Here is a 17,116-nt window from a genome sequence, read left to right as displayed (position 1 = left end):
TGAAGAAGTCTGACTTCTTCAGCCCCCAAAGGCCCCCAAAGGCCCCCAAAGCCCCCAAAGGCCCTAGTGCTGGTCTGTTACGAACTTCCTGGTAGACGATATTTTACACATGGCATCCCAGCTCCTTGTGGGAGGAATTAAGTGTGTCCTGTGTGGCTCCAGGGGGACAGGATCCTTGGAAGCCTGAGCCTGGTTTTTCTTAGGCTTTGCCCCGTGTGCCTTTCCCTCTGCTGAGTTTGCTTTGCATCCTTCTACTGTAATGAATCAGAGCCCTGAGTAGGACCATATGATGAGCCCTGTGAGTCCTCCTAGGGCACCATCTCACCTGGGGTGGCTCTGAGGACCCCTAACATAGCTCTTCCTCTGGCATTGGTATCTGGTAATATATAAAATCCCCCAAAACTAACTTGTCATCATAATTTATGACCATATTTCATCAAAATTTTGTGTAGTCACATCCAAGAAGTTCAGTTAAGAAAGAAAAACTCTTTAAGCTTGGTTAAGGCTCTGCCATTTTTGAAAATTCGTATTAATCTAATAATATTGTAGCAACTATAAGTTTTCCTGATAACTTTTTTTTTTTTTGGGAGTGGGGGATGGAGTTTCGCTCTTGTTGCCCAGGCTGGAGTGCAATGGTGTGGTCTCAGCTCACTGCAACCTCCGCCTCCTGGGTTCAAGCGATTCTCCTGCCTCAGCCTCCCAAGTAGTTGGGATTACAGGCGCCCACCACCACACCCAGCTAATTTTTGTATTTTTAGTAGAGACAGGATTTCACCATATTGGTCAGGCTGGTCTTGAACTCCCGACCTCAGGTGATCTGCCTGCCTTGGCCTCCCAAAGTGCTGGGATTACAGGCGTGAGCCACTGTGCCCAGCCTCCTGATTACTATTATATAAAATTTGGACTTAGTGGCACATCATAACATGAAATGACTGGAGACAATATGACTTCTCTCTCAGTATTAAACATCAATTAAGATGAATTACAAAAATCATAGTAAACTGTATTCTAAAACCAAGCCTATGTCTGAAAAATCTGGTATACACACATCTTTTGAAACTAAGGATGTATTTTCACTGTACAACCTGCAAGAGGTGATCTGGTGAACATAGAGTTATGGAATAAGTGTGTATCTATAACTTACTACAAATAATATATAAAGAGAACGATAATGTATTATGTGGCTGGGCATGGTGGCTCACTTCTGCAATCCCAGCATTTTGGGAGGCTGAGGTGGGTGGATTACTTGAGCTCAGGAGTCCAAGACCAGCCTGGCCAACATGGTAAAACCTCATCTCTACCAAAAACAAAAAATTAGCTCTCAGGTACTCTAGAGACTGAGATGGGAGGATCGCCTGAACCCTGGAGGCAGAGGTTGTAGTAAGCTGAGATCATGCCATTGCATTTCAGCCTGGGTGATAGAGTGAGACTCCATCTCTAAATAAATAAAATAAAATATTATGCTATTATACCTGTTATTTAAAATTGGGATCTTATGTTGATTTCTACATTTGGGAAGCATATTCCTAAGAACTGACCTTTATCAGTCCTGTATTGTGTTCAGTGGCAAAGCCAGGCTTGGTGTCTGTTCCATCTGGGAACGCCAGGAGTAATGGTCCCACTCCTTGCTGCTGAGGGTACAGCATGAATTTGGGCAGCACCATGAAATAAAGCAAATGTAAGGAGATCCTCTATCAGTTGCACTCCTATTTAATAAGGAGACTTGATCATCATCAAGAAGTTAATTTCTCCATGCCTGGGTAAAACCACACTGACTCATCCTGAGGCTCTTCATTGGACCCAGTGATCACCAAATCCTTCAAGCATAAAATGGCCATGTGATTATCTCCTTCCTCTCAGGATGAAGGGCAGACAATAACATGTGATTTATGTTCCTCAGGAAAGGACATGCTATAAACTAGAGAACTTGGGAAAGAGGAAGTACATGAATTAACATGCAGGCACATAGTGGCATGTGCCTGTGGTGCCAGCTACTGGGCAGGCTGGCAGCATTGTTTGAGCCCAGGAGGTGGAGGCTACGGTGAACTGAGATCGTACTACTGCACTCCAGCCTGGTTAACAGAATGAGACCCTGTCTGTCTTTCTTTTTCTCTCTCTCTCTCTCTCTCTCTCTCTCACACACACACACATACACACAGAAAATAAAGGAGAAAAAGAAATTGTTCTTAAACATAAAATTTAAAGTGGGGTTCTTTGTATCACCACATTCTTTTTTTTTTTTTTGAGACGGAGTTTTGCTCTTGTTGCCCAGGCTGGACTGCAATGGTGTGATCTCGGCTCACTGCAACCTCCACCTCCTGGGTTCAAGTGATTCTCCTGCCTCAGCCCCCCGAGTATCTGGGATTACAGGCACGTGCCACCATGCCCAGCTAATTTTTGTATTTTTAGTAGAGATGGGGTTTCACCATGTTGGCCAGGCTGGTCTCTAACTACTGACTTCAGATGATCCACCCGCCTCAGCCTCCCAAAGTGCTGGGATTACAGGCATGAGCCACCGTGCCCAGCTGACTCTTTTAAATTTCATTCAGCTGTGCGCCCAGCCTCACCGCATTTTTACATGAAGAAGAAATAAAATAATAATTACTAATTAAATAATTAAATATTATTTCCTTCTCCTTATATGTTTGAAAACATCAAAGATTTTCTCCAAAATTATCGTAGCTATAAAAGAGTCAATATAATATCAAATGGTAACAAATTAATTCCTTTATGATGCAAAGAATCAATGTAAAATTATGAAGAAATATCATCCATTCACAGAAGTAACTACAAATAAAAAATCCCAACTTGCGTAATGTATTTCCTCATTAAGAAGAAGGCGATTATGATGTCCTAATTTTCGTTTTCTTCACTTACCCCTACACTCTGCAGTAGTCAGGGGCTTCCTGGGCTATGCTGGTGCCTGACAATTCTCCCACTTCCTCCCAGCAGCTCTAGCATCTTCCTTCCCCAGCCACAGAGGCGTCCCTTCTGATGTATTCTGGTTGGTTGAGCCCCATCAGGCTGTTTCATCTCCAGCCTTTCTCCCTGGACAGGCGTAGGGAAAGGAGTGCTGGATTCGGAGCTCCTCCGTCCCTGCGCTGCCTCATTTTCTCCTTGGGGTCTGGCGCACAGTGGCCATTGCAATACACCCTGAAGACTGAAGGAGGCAGCGCAGAGCCAGGATCCTCCGGCGAGCCATGGCCCTGGCTGCCCTGCTGAGCCTCTCGGAACCTGGGCCATCAGGGGTAAGTGCGCAGGTGGGCGAGGGAGGGTGGGAGCTCTGGGCGCTTCTGGAGCCCACAGATGCTGTTTCCTTTCCTGTTCTGTTTTCTCTGTTCTTTACTGTTTTGCCTGAGGCTCTCTTTTGCTTTCTCTCATTCTAACAATAATAACCACCATTTACTGAACACCTCCTAAGTGCCAAACCTCATGTCCTTCCTCACAACACCATTTTCAGAAAGGCTTTTATTAACACAATTTTAGAAATGAAAAGACTGAGACTCAAAGAGATTCATAAATGTCTCCTTTCCCCCACGTCCTCTCGCTGAAGAGAGAAGAGCCAGGGCTTGGCAACCTCCTCTGGAGTTTCTCTCGTAGATTGTAGAGGTCAGCTTCCTCAAATAGGAGTCTGCAGTGTGGGTTTTTTCCTTCCTTCCTTTTCTCCCTCCTCCTCCTCCTCTTCTTCTTCTTTTCTCTCTCTCTCTCCTCTCTCTCTCTCTCGACAGGGTCCTGCTCTGTTGCCCAGGCTGGAGTGCAATCACGTGATCACAGTTCACTGCAACCTTGAACTCCCAGGCTCAAAGGATCCTCACACCTCAGCCTCCTGGGTAACTGGGACTACAGGTGTCTGTCACTACACCTGGATAATTATATATATAGATATATATATATTTTTTTCCCCTCAGAGATGGAGTCTCACTGTATTTCCTAGGCTGGTCTCAAACTCCTGGCCTCAAGTGATCCTCCTGTTCAGCCTCTCACAGCACTAAGATTACAGGTGTGGGGCACCACACCCAGCCCGTTAGTGACTCTCTCTCATTTCATTCAGTCCTCAACCCACTGCATTCTCCCTTTTTCTTCCCCACATCTCTGATGCTGCTGTCAGGGTGACCTTTATACAACCCAAACCAGTGATCACTTCTCTGTCTCTATCTCTTGTGTGTCATGAGTGTGTTTGTGATACGTCCGCTCCTCTTTCCTGGATTTTTTCTCCTGTCTGTTGTCTTTTATGAACCCACTTCCTCTTTGTTTTCCTCCTACTTTCTAGTCTTCTCCTTTTCAGCCTCTTTTTTCGTGTCTGTGTTTGTCTGGATGCAGGAGCACACACTCAGACCCTTGCTATTCTGACTTTATGTACTTTTCTTGAGTGACCCGATCCAAATTTAGAACTTCACTTATAATGAACTCCCTTCCAGTCTGTGTCACTAACCTAGCGTAGCCTGGGACCCATCCATTTAGCTCACTATCCTCGGATTAACTCCATTTGTTCCCACAGAAATTCAAACTAAGCATGTTCCAAACAGAACATCTTACCTTCTCCCGATTATTTCATTTTTCATCACCTTTGCAGTCACTGATGCCCCAGTTCTCCACGTTGGGTATTCTGGACTCCTTCATATCCCTGCTTCCGGCACATGATTTAGTGATTCCTGTGGCTTTTCGTTTCATTATTGCCATTCAAACCCATCCGCTGTCCGCCTCACCCCTTGTTCCTGCCCCTGCCTACACCCTCATGACTTCCCATCTGATGGCTGAAGAGTCCTATTGGTCTTGCTTTCAAACCAGCCTCCTCCAACCCATCCTCCCTACTGCTGCCCCCTCCAAACACAAATCTCATCATGTTACTGTCCTGCTTAAGGTGCTTCACAACTTCCTATGTCCTGTGGGATAAAATGCAAACACCTGCCATCAGCACACAAGGCAGGTTACAGTGCCGCCCGGCCCACATCTCCCCTGGCTTCAGTCACACTGAAGAACTGCAGTTCTCCTTGCAACTTCATGCCTCTCTGCTCCTGAGCCTGCTTCTCCTGCTGGACATGTCATTTCCCCTTTCTCTGTTTTGCTAACCTCAGGTAAACACTATCCCTAGGAAACTTTCCTAAATCTCATTTTTCAAAAATGCCCTCTTTATGCTCCTGAGTGGCTCCAGTGTATATCTTATGGCACTCAGTGGTGATCAAAATAACCTATGGAAATAAAAAATTAAAAAACACAAAATAAAATACACATGTAGCAATCTTCTTTTCTTTGTCTCTTTGGATTTTGGATTTCAAGCAGCTTGAGGACAAGGCCCAGGTCTTCTGAGTTACATCCTTAGTGCCTAAAGAGTGAAAATTCACAATGAGTGTTTATTTAACAGAATGAAAATTAACATTTGAAGGTGGAATTTGCTTTAAAATGCACGGACCTTTAGTTTTAGGCTTTGTGAATATAATAAAAACAAAGTAACCTAAGGTGAACAAACGACATCTCTGTAGCACAGCTTGTATATCATGTTTTTCATCTGTTTTTTCTTTGGGCTTTGTTTCTGTAGGTGAGTAATTCTCTAGCCCATAAACTCAGTGGAGGACCCTCAGCATCCGTGTGTGACACTGAACTTGCCGTCACTTGACGCATCCAAGGAGAGGACTGGTTTTCCCCGTTTGGGCTTGGAGGGGAAATCCTTGCTTAGGACCAACAACCATGCAGTGTCATTTCGCTTCACTTCCTCTTCCAGGCTGGACTCCATGCTCTCTCATCTTTATTCTTTTACTGTAATAGTAATAGACTTTTTTGTTGTCAACCTTTTGCTGCGTCTTATACATCAGGTAAAGCTAAGATACTATCCCATAGGTGTTTCAAATGCAACAACTTTTATTTCCAGGTAGAACTACACTTGAAAATATACATTCAACAAGAACATTTTGTGAATGTTATGTGAATGACAACACTTTTAAATTTACTATGCCTTAAAATGAAAGTGTTTTGATAAAATTATATAAGGTACCATTTTTATTCTAACAGTAAGAACATAACTTGAAGTCTATAAATAGCACTAAGACTCTGGAGGTCTTTTCATGTCCTTCATTATTTTTTTCCCTGAAAGATTTTTATTTCATCTCCCTACTTTCCTGCCTTTCTCTGTGGCTATATCAGTATTTTGTATGTCTGGTCCTGTAGGGGTTCTGAGATCCTATGGGAATGGGGTAGGGGGACTACGCAATTTTGTTTCTACCAGGAGTTGTGTGACTTGGGTGAGTTACTTTACTTCTGTGGTCAGTTCCCCAATATGTAAAATAATTTCCTCTGTTAAATCAAGTTTAGCCTAAAGTTGCCTCCTTACATATTTTAAGTTTGGCCTAAAGGTTTCTCTGTACATCATGAACTATAACAAGTGGAGGTGTAAACAGACCGTAGCCTACACTTGTGCCAATCACTGAGTTTTGGCCAATCATATGTAGCTAACTGTTTGAACTGTGTTCAAGTTAGGCAAACATTGAGCTGTAACCAATCTGGCTGTTTCTGTACCTCACTTCTGTTTTCTGTATGTTACTTTTCTTTTTCTGTCCATAAACTTTCTTCCACCACGCAGCTGTGCTGGAGACTTTGAGCATACTCTGGCTTGGGAGGCTGCCCGATTTGTGAATTGTTTATTGCGCAATTAACCTCATTTAAAATTTATTCGGCTGAAGTTTTTCTTTTATCAGGTGGTGTCAGAAGTGGGGTTGGAAGTAGAGCTTCTAATGACCCCCAGAAGTGCTGAGTGACCTAGCGAGGTACCCTCCAGGCCCATTGTGTCTCTTTCTCTCTCGGAGCAGCTGGGGATCGTGGTAAGTTCTCTCGCAGATTCCGAAGCTCCACAGATTTGTGTGTTGAGCTCTCTGAGTTTCTTTGAGTAAATTTCTGATCCTGATTGGGTTTGAAAGTCGCGAAAGAAATTGAACTGAGTCCAGGATCGGATTGGCTCCAGTAATTAACTGGCTTGGATCCGGTTAGAGACCTCTTACATCTAACTGGATCAGAAAGAAACCAGTATTAAATGGCAATATTGCAGAGGTGTAAAATTTGGCTTTTGGAATTTCACAGGGATTTTTGTGTTCTACTCCTTTATTTTTCTTGTGCACTTAGGTACGAAAAAAAATCATTGGCTAAGTTGAACAAGGGACCTGAGAGCAAAGCCAGTATTTGAGGTAAAAAATGTGATACTGAATTTCTGAAGAACTGAGTTCCTTCTGGATTATACATGCATAAGTATTAGGCCCTGGAAGGAGCAATGTCTTACAGAAATTGTCCAGGCATGGTGGCTCACACCTGTAATCCCAGCACTTTGGGAGGCCAAGGTGAGTAGATTGCTTGAGGCTAGGAGTTTGAGACCAGGCTGGCCAACACTGTGAAACCCTGTCTGTACTAAAAATTAAAAAAAAATTAGCCAGGCATGGTGGCATGTGCCTGTAATTCCAGCTACTCGGGAGGCTGAGGCACAAGAATCACTTGAACCCAGGAGGTGGAGGCTGCCATGAGCTGAGATCATAATACTGCACTCCAGCCTGGGTGACAGAGACTGTGTCTCAAATAAAAAAAATTTTTTTTTTTTACTAAAGATAACTTGCAGTAGAACATTCCAAAAGAACAACACTGCACTGAAGTGCATTTGAAAATGAGGGCTCCCAAATTAGTCTCATGTACAGTCTCATGTAGGGATGCCTATTGATATGCAGAAGCTTCTAAAAAATTTCAATATTTGCATTCAAAGACTTTACAAAAAAGAATTAAAAAGCTTAAACAACTAATTGATTTAAAAAATTAAATCTGCCTTGCGCTTTTCGCTGATGGCTGTGTGTGACAGGATTAGGCATGTACAGGATCATGGGACATGGGGAACTTTTTTCTCCCCAAAGCAGGAAACTTGAGAGCTGATGAGACGGCTGGAAAAGATCCTTCATGACTGACAAGCAGCTGCCTGAACTTTTTTTTTTTGAAACGGAGTCTCACTCTGTCTCCCAGGCTGGAGTGCGGTGGCACAATCTCAGCTCACTGCAACCTCCGCCTCCCGGGTTCAAGTGATTCTTCTGCCTCAGCCTCCCGAGTAGCTGGGATTACGGGCGCCCACCACCATGCCCGGCTAATTTTTTGTATTTAGTAGAGACAGGGTTTCACCATGTTGGTCAGGCTGGTCTCGAACTCCTGACCTCAGGTGATCCGCCCACCTTGGCCTCCCAAAGTGCTGTGATTATAGGCATGAGCCACCGCACCCGGCCCTGAACTTTTAATTTAGTGTCACTGCAATAGGTGGGTCCTCCTCTGTCCTCCCTGAACTCTTTGCCTTCCCCACCCTGCTGCAGACATTGCTTTTCTTTCTCTCTTTCTCTTCTTTCCTCTTTCTTTCTTTCTTTCTTTTTTTTTTAGGCGGATTCTTGCTAGTCGCCCAGCCTGGAGTGCAGTGGTGCGATCTCGGCTCACTGCAAGCTCCGCCTCCCAGGTTCACGCCATTCTCCTGCCTCAGCCTCCGGAGTAGCTGGGACCACAGGCGCCCGCCACCACGCCTGGCTAATTTTTTTTTTTTTTTTTTTGTATTTTTAGTAGAGACGGGGTTTCACCGTCTTAGCCAGAATGGTCTCGATCTGCTGACTTCGTGATTTGCCCGCCTCAGCCTCCCAAAGTGCTGGGATTACAGGCGTGAGCCACCACACCCCGCCTCCTTTTTCTAGCTTTTTATTATATCTTGTCTAGAGATCACATGTTGAAACTTCTGGCTGGAGGCCATTCCACCCCACTTTGAATAGATTAAAGATAGCAGAGCCCCACCAGGGGCAAGTTTAAGCCTTACCAGTTCAATATTGGGCACTAAGCAGAGTGGCTAATGTCTATGTTTTGTCCCATGTATTTTGCTGTGGCTGGAAGGGAAAATGCTAATTCAGTTCCCTCATGCAATCTCTTGGGCAGCATCTTACAAAATTGAGAGGCTTTTGCCTATGGTTCCCTGAAATCAAAAAAGATGATTTTCCTTTGTGTTGTGGCTTGGCCCCCAGGCTATGTGCAGCTAACAGGGTCGCTAGGGCCACTCAGAAAGAGGGAACCCAGAAGCCTGGCATGCTGGCAAAAGGGTAAGAATTTCTTAGCAGTCAGACTTCTGGCCTCTCTCTCTGTGTGGAAACGGTTGTAGGAGTGGTAAAAATCACTGTCTCCTCTGCAAAGTTTTAATTAATGATAAAAAGGATTTGTGAGGCTGGGTGCGGTGGCTCACGCCTGTAATCCCAGCACTTTGGGTGGCCGAGGCGGGTGGATCACGAGGTCAGGAGATCAAGACCAACCTGGCTAACACAGTGAAACCCAGTCTCTACTAAAAATACAAAAAATTAGCCGGGCGAGGTGGCAGGCGCCTGTAGTCCCAGCTACTCGGGAGGCTGAGACAGGAGAATGGCGTGAACCCCGGGGGCGTAGTCTGCAGTGAGCCGAGATCGCGCCACTGCACTCCAGCCTGGGCGACAGCGAGACTCCGTCTCAAAATTAAAAAAAAAAAAAAAAGTATTTGTGAGCCAATCTTAAGCTGTAGCAAATCTGGTGTACTTTGTGCTATGAATTGGTCTTTCTGTGTCATTTGGTCATAAAAGGGGTTAAATAGGATAAAATGTGGGCCTAGGACTCCCAGAAGTCTGCTGTTCAAGCCAGCCTGGCAAACTGGTCAGTTACAAACTGCAGGTCCCTGAAACAAAAAAACACTGGATAAGGTTTCCCTGTCATCTTGTTTTATGTCATTGGGAGCTTGACCTTATAATCACATGATGGTACTTTTGGTCTCCACCCTCTGGAGGACAGGAATTTTGGAGTTCATGTCATAGTTAGCTCTAAAAATTATCTTGAGCAGTTAAAAGCCTTTGCAAGCTGAAAATTGGCTGCTCTTAGGCTCCTCCTTCTGGGAGGAACAATGGAAACCACCAATGGTGTAGCTTAATGGCTAAGCTTTGCCATCTTATGATGGCAGCCAGGCAGGGTTCAATTCCAGCTCAGGGAATGAGACCTGTTTGGTTTGATATCTTTCTGATCTTTGCTATTTGCTGATTCTCTTCCCCTCATGAACAACTTCTGACTCTCGTCTTGAATTTTCCTTTCTCTGAGCTACGTTTGGAAATTCTAGAGTTTGTAAAAATTGCTTGCTACCTTTTTGAAAATACTTCGTACACTTGTGGTTAAGTCATAACCTTGTTAAAGCTTATTGGTTTCACCTGGGAGATTACCTTTGGTAAAGTTCAAAAGCCAGACATATTGGCTGTTTGGCCTGGCTAAAGTCAAGTAATAAGAGATTTAAAATGATTATTTTAGGCTGGGCGCAGTGGTCCATGCCTGCAATCCCAGCGCTTTGGGAGGCCAAGGAGGGTGGATCACCTGAAGTCAGGAGTTCGAGACCAGCCTGACCAACATGGAGAAACCCTGTCTCTACTAAAAATACAAAAATTAGCTGGATGTGGTGGCTCGCACTGGTAGTCCCACCTATTCGGGAGGCTGAGGCAGGATAATCGCTTTAACCTGGGAGGCGGAGGTTGCAGTGAGCTGAGATTGAACCACTGCACTCCAGCCTGGGCAAGAGAGCAAGACTCCATCTCTAAAAACAAACAAATAATTTTTTTTTTTTTTTTTTTTAGAAAGAGCGCTATAGTTAAAAGTCAGCTTAATTAAAAGTGGATATCCAAGCTATAGGTATATTTAAAGGGCCTTTTGGTTTTTTCTCTTCTCGGATCTTTGTTTTTTTTTATTTATTTATTTTTTCTTTTTAGCCAACTGAATTGTTTTTCTCCATTTTGTCTTCTTGCCACTTTTGTTGCACACATGAGAGGACCTAAGGTAACTTCTAACAGCCTGGGACTCCTTGGGAAAAACAGAGGAGGCACTACGATCCTGCTTTGGGATATAACTCTGTTTTCCTCATGAAACACCAGGAATCAAAAGCAGATAGATCCCTCTCAAAATCTAAGGCTAAATATCCTTTTGGGGATGGCCAACAGGGTGAAACTCAGTCTCTACTAAAAATACAAAAATTAGCCTGGTGCAGTGCTGCACACCTGTAGTTCCAGCTACTGGAGAGTCTGAGGCATGAGAATTGCTTGAGCCTGGAAGGCGGAGTTGCAGTGAGCCGAGATTGCACCACTGCACTCCAACATGGGCGACAGAGTGATACTCTGTCTCAAAATAAAGGAAAGAAAGAAAGAGAGAGAGAGAGAGTGGAAGGAAGGAAGGAAGGAAGGAAGGAGGGAGGGAAGGAAGGGAAGGAAGGAGGGAAGGAAGGAAGGAAGGTCATTTCCACAGTTAATTGCTTAATGCTGGTGCAATTTCTGAAAACTTCACAAGTAGGCACAGTTCTAGAATATGGTGTCTTTCAGGAGGTTCCTGAAAGGATGGAAAGGACCCCAAAAAGTATTCTTGATTACAGGTTTCTGATAACTTTAGAATCATATCATTTTTACTGGGTAAGAATTCCTGGAGCTTTTTTTTTTTTTTTTTGAGACGGAGTTTCACTCTGTCGCCCAGGCTGGAGTGCAGTGGCACGATCTTGGCTCACTGCAAGCTCCGCCTCCCAGGTTCACGCCATTCTCCTGCTTCCTGGAGCTTAAAAGACTGACTGGTTTATAAAACTGCCATCCCAAGTAGAACACAAATTAATTGAATACCAAGAAAATACTTTGCAAGTCTTTCATGCTAAATCACCCAATACTGAAATTGTTTAGATACACAATTTGAATAAACTCTGTGGTCTAACTCAAATTACCTATGATAACCCATCAGTTATCAGTGCTATGCACCTCAATTGGAGAAACAACCGTGTCAAGCATGGACTCATGGAGAACCAAGGTGGCTGCCTTATCCTTCCTGAGCTTTTAAAGCTTTTATAATTTAAAGTTCTGCATTCCATGACTCATCATGGAAAAGATAAAATGATCCAAGTTAAATGCATATTGGTGTGGTGACTTCTAAATTGCTAAAATAGTTTATGACCAATGTTTGGTTTGCCAAACCCATATTCCTGGGAAGACAATCAAAGCTTCAGGTACATTCTGCTACCTCATGAGCCATTTAAACATTTATGAAGAGATTTCAGTCAATTGTCATTTTCAATGCATGTTTTCTGGTTGTGTAAAAGCTTTCCTATACAAGTGAACTGATGTTATAACAGTAGATTATTATTTCACAGTGTATTTTCACCAGGTAAAGAAAGCTTTTTATGGTTCACTGACTGAGGACAATCAACCCCTTCACAATCTAGAACCTGAAGATTGGATCTTCTGAGAACATCAGAGAAAGACTGCCCTTGCCATCCACACTGCAGTAAACATCAGAACCATGAACTTTGGCTTCATGATCTCACAACTGAGAAGGATCCCTCCACATTCTTGGAAATATACACCCATTGGAACCCGTAAGGTAAAGCTAACCAGGGAAGTTTCTCCCTAGAAGAAGATGGTATCCTTGATGTGAACAGCTTTCACCAAGATCACAGATCAAGACTTCTCTGCTATATGGAGGGTCTTATCTTTGAGTATTTTTTCCCTTGCTTATGCCTCTATGAACAGTAGAAGTGAAAAGGGGGTCTGATGTGTGCACTCATGGGGTAGGTATACTTTTATTGGTGAAGGGTTTTGCAGCCAGCCTTATACATGGATAACCTCACACCTTGATAGATGAAAGATGAAGGCCCAGTGTAGGTGAGAAATTTTAATGGTACATAGGTTGCCTCATAATCAGTCAGAAACAGAACATTGATTCACTCCCCTATTCCACATCATGGGTTAAAGAGAACATTGCCAGGAGGCCTTCAGTCTTCTAGAAGGGCATTTTTCCTTAGGTCCTTTTTACCATGATTTGGAGTAAAACAGGCAATGATTAGAAATGTATCCCTCATGATAGGCTCTAAACAGAGTCTACTGTAAGGGCTATGGTTACACAACAGATTTTACATTCTTTTGTGAAAGTTATGCTTAATAGTAGGATTGCTGTAGATTACTTACTGGCTAAACAGAGAAGTATCTGTGCAGCTGCTGGCACTTGTGGCCTATGGAGAAATACATCAGGTCAGGTATTACAGAGATTCAGTTGTAGGTAATTAATGAAGAGACTGCTTAAATGAGTAAACTCTTTATTTAGCTCATTCTTTGATCTATTTAATTTTGGGTGGTTTGGTTTATGGGGACCCTGTGTAAGGAGCATACTCCAAACTCTTGGTATTATCCTCCTGATAGTCATAATAGTAGTCTACCTGGTGCACTGTATTCTCTCGAAAGTTTTAAATGTTTGCATGCAGTCATCTCTAGAATGTCAAATTGTCTCTCTTCAACTAGAATGACAAGATTGAAAGAAATGTGTGACCATGATGGCATTTTAACCTATGAATGATGTGTCGAGACTGGAAACCCAAAATGATGGTAACAGAGTGGCGCTAAGGCCCTAAGCTTTGGTCACATTCTCACCTAAGTGAGAACCTGACCAAAAAGGGGACATTTTTAAACAAAATCATGGGAGGCCATTGTTTTGGACTTTAATGAAAGGCCAAATGCACTAAGCCCCAACAGACCAGACCAAACCAAAATGGAGTCACTTGTGCTAAATGTGACATGATTAAACTAAGACTTTAAGGAAACACATAGATCCTAAAACAGACCAGGTTTTGTTTTTTTCTCCTATAAACAGAATGTTCCAACAAAAGGAGGTACCCTGTAATCTAACCCTTACAAAACTAAAATTAAAATAAAATAAAATAACCTGAAATCCTTGTTCCCCCTTACAAAACTCATTGTTCTGCTATTTCCCAGGGGGTTTCAAGACCAAATAAGTACATTTACAATGGTGATAGTGGCATCGATGACTAAAGTTTTGGTAAATCTCTAAAAATTGAGAAGATTACCAAAAGAGGAAAATTGTTAAATCAAGTTTAGCCTAAAGCTGCCTCCTTACATATTTTAAGTTTGGCCTAAAGGTTTCTCTGTACATCGTGAACTATAACAAGTGGAGGTGTAAACAGCCTACACTTGTGTCAATCACCAAGTTTCGGCCAATCGTATGTAGCCAACTGTTCAAACTGTGTTCAAATAAGGATACACCCAGCTGTAACCAATTGGGTGTTTCTGTACCTCACTTCTGTTTTCTGTATGTCACTTTCCTTTTTCTGTCCATAAATCTTCCACCACATGCCTGCAATGGAGTCTCTGAGCCTACTCTGCCTCGGGGGGCTGCCTGATTCACGAATCGTTCATTGCTCAATTTGACTCTTTTAAATTGAATTCAGCTGAAGTTTTTCTTTTTTTCTTTTTTCTGTTTTTTTTTTCGAGACAGAGTCTCACTCCGTCACCCAGTCTGGAGTGCAGTGGCGCAATCTCAGCCCACTGTAACCTCCTCCTCCCGGTTCAAGTGAGTCTCCTGACTCAGCCTCCCAAGTAGCTGGGACTACAGACAGCATGCCTGGCTAATTTTTGTATCTTTAGTAGAGACAAAGAGGTTTAGTAGAGACAAAGGGGTTTCACCATGTTGGCCAGGCTGATCTTGAATTCCTGACCTCAAGTGAACCACCTGCCTCGGCCTCCCAAAGTGCTGGGATTACAGGCATGAGCCACCGTGCCTGGCCAGAAGTTTTTCTTTGAACACTTCTTTTTTTTTTTTTTTTTTTTTTTTGGGAAGGAGTCTCGCTCTATCTCCCAGACTGGAGTGCAGTGGCGCGATCTCAGCTCACTGCAAGTTCCACCTCCCGGGTTCACGCCGTTCTCCTGCCTCAGCCTCCTGAGTAGCTGGGACTACAGGCACCTGCCACCATGCCCGGCTGATTACAGGCGTGAGCCACCGCGCCCGGCCTTCTTTGAACACTTCTACGTGGAAGTGTGAGGATTCAATGAATAAGTTGAGCACATGGTACATGTTCAGTGAATATTTTCTGATTGTGTTCAGTGTTATCATTATTGGAATGATGTGAGGGTTGTGTAAGTCTTCAGAGACCAGGGAAACAACTGAAATCTTCTATGAGTCATTTCTATCATTGTTTATCCCCATTCCTTTTCTTTTCATTCATTTTTGCATTTCTCATTTTCTGTGTTATTCCCTTGCATTCTTAAAAACTTTCCCATTACCTGCTTGCTTCTTGTATTCTGTGTACTTTCCTATGTGTTCCTCATTCTGCAGTCTTCTTCCCCTTCATGCAGCAGACCATGTGTCAACGTATGCAGAGTTTGTGCAGACACACAGACCCTCTGGGGAGTATATGTTTGAATCTGATGAAGATGAGCAGTTATTTGTGCACCTGGACAAGAAGGAGATGGTCTGGCATCTGTGAGAGTTTATTCACACTGTGAGGGGCAGAAAATGAAGGGACCAGGGATGGAAAGGGATGGGGGACAAAACACTAAGCTGGCAGTCCTAACCCCACTGTGTTTATTCTACTCCAGGTGTCAAACTTTCTCAGTCAGAAGTTGACATAAGGAAGTCACCAGCTTCGGTCTCCTTTAAATCTCCAGGCCTAACTTTCTTTTGAATCTCTGCTCTTCAACCACAATGACTTATGTACCCCAAGACCCCTCTACCTCCTGGCTGCCTATTATCCTCCTGCACCTAGCACTCAGCAAAGGGTCTGACATTTAGATAGCACTCAATCAATATGAAGAATTTAAAGTGTAGTGACAAGGTGGTGCCCACACTGGATGGTCTGTATGCTGTGGTCTCATCAGGGACCTTTCTCTGCACTGCATTTTTCCTGAGAAATCCCCGAGTTCAATAAATACCTGTGTATGTCAGAGCTAGACACATCTGATGCCTTTCTGTGACTCCTTATATTCTCAGTTTCCTAGGAATGCATATCCTGGACCTGTAATTGTAGGATACAGGTGCATTATGGGTGCAGATACCTCAGTTTTGCATCCTGCAAGAGTTAGTCTGGAGATTGTTCACTCCACTCTGGGTACTGCTGACACCTACAGCATGCGTCCAGGGGACAAAAATGGAAGGAGATGACTCTGATTGGATAGTGAGAGGAACACAGGTAGCTCTGGGAAACTGACCAGGGATAGGTGCCCAGGGGCACACAAGGCCCAGACGCTGCTTGTGAGAAGTCAGGGAGAAGGAAGCCAACAACTGGATGTATCAGAGAGCCACTGAGTGCTCATCATGCGTATCAGGAGTTAAGAATCCATCCTCTACACGAAAAGGAAAGCTTACACCAAACATGTCTTCTACCTTGATTTACAGTAACTTAATATGAAATGCAAAACACATAAAAATTTTGGATTGTAAAAAAAAGATCAGTGTTTGAAAGAGTGCTACACCTATTGCTTTGCACTTTCAACAATGGGGAGGCGTTTCTCTCTGTATGAATTATTAGCTCAGGAGGTCTAGGCTGGTGAATGAATGCAGACTTAGAGGATAAATGTCGTCTACTTGATGCATTCAAAAGGCCAAGCAACATTTGGTTAAGGAGTATTTGTGATGGCATGCAAAGAAAGTGTTGAAAGTGTGTTAGATTATATTTATCGTTTTAAATTCTGATGCTTATTTAATTTCTTAACAGTAATGCTAAAACATGCTCTTAGTAAGTTATATGTTGAATCAGTGCTATGTTAATATGGGCCCTATAACACAGATTTGCAGTCTGTTCACCATTGAATAGCTAAGAATAGTGGTTTCAGACCTAAATGGATGAAGACACCAAACATGATGATGGGGCAGCTCACTGAAATATAGTAAATCCAGGAGAGGTCTATGTCCAACGGGCCACCTTATACAATAGTTTGGATGGATTTTCATGGTTTTCTTCTTTCTTATGTCTAAACCACAATGAACTTCTTTATTAACTCTTGCTGTTTGCCAAAACCCTCAAGAAAAAAAAGTGATGAGACATGACTTGGTATATATTCTTAACAGAAAACAATCATGTTGGGTTTTGATTATTCATGGCACTAAGGAGAAAGGAACTTGGTTGGAGGCCCCATGAGAGAAATCATGCATTGAATCCAGGAACAGAATGATAGAAACTGGCTTCAGTGCAACTACTCAGCAGCAGCATCCTCTTGGGAGGCTGGGGGTCTGTCCTTGAAGCAGATACTGGGACTAAAGAAACAGAACATGCTTGTTCCAAGGTACATTAGTCTTTTAGGCAAGGTCAGGAACC

General features: G+C 43.3%; 1 protein-coding gene across 1 annotated transcript in view; it reads right to left on the bottom strand.

The window, feature by feature from the left end:
* Nucleotides 1-5,233: 5,233 nt before the first annotated feature.
* The window catches only part of LOC100994561 (HLA class II histocompatibility antigen, DP beta 1 chain-like), a 28,414-nt gene continuing 16,531 nt past the window's right edge, over nucleotides 5,234-17,116 (bottom strand). The window contains exons 3-4 of the mRNA XM_055113460.1: nucleotides 12,981-13,024; nucleotides 5,234-5,323 (exon numbers count right to left, since the gene is read on the bottom strand). Coding sequence (XP_054969435.1) covers nucleotides 12,984-13,024 — 41 coding nt within the window. The 3' untranslated portion in view covers nucleotides 5,234-5,323; nucleotides 12,981-12,983. The remainder of the gene's footprint in view (nucleotides 5,324-12,980; nucleotides 13,025-17,116) is intronic.

This window comes from Pan paniscus, chromosome 5 (assembly GCF_029289425.2).
Source record: "Pan paniscus chromosome 5, NHGRI_mPanPan1-v2.0_pri, whole genome shotgun sequence".
In the NCBI taxonomy this organism is placed as follows: domain Eukaryota; kingdom Metazoa; phylum Chordata; class Mammalia; order Primates; family Hominidae; genus Pan; species Pan paniscus.
Note: the sequence above shows the minus strand (reverse complement) of the source record. Positions and strands in the feature narration are given on the sequence as shown.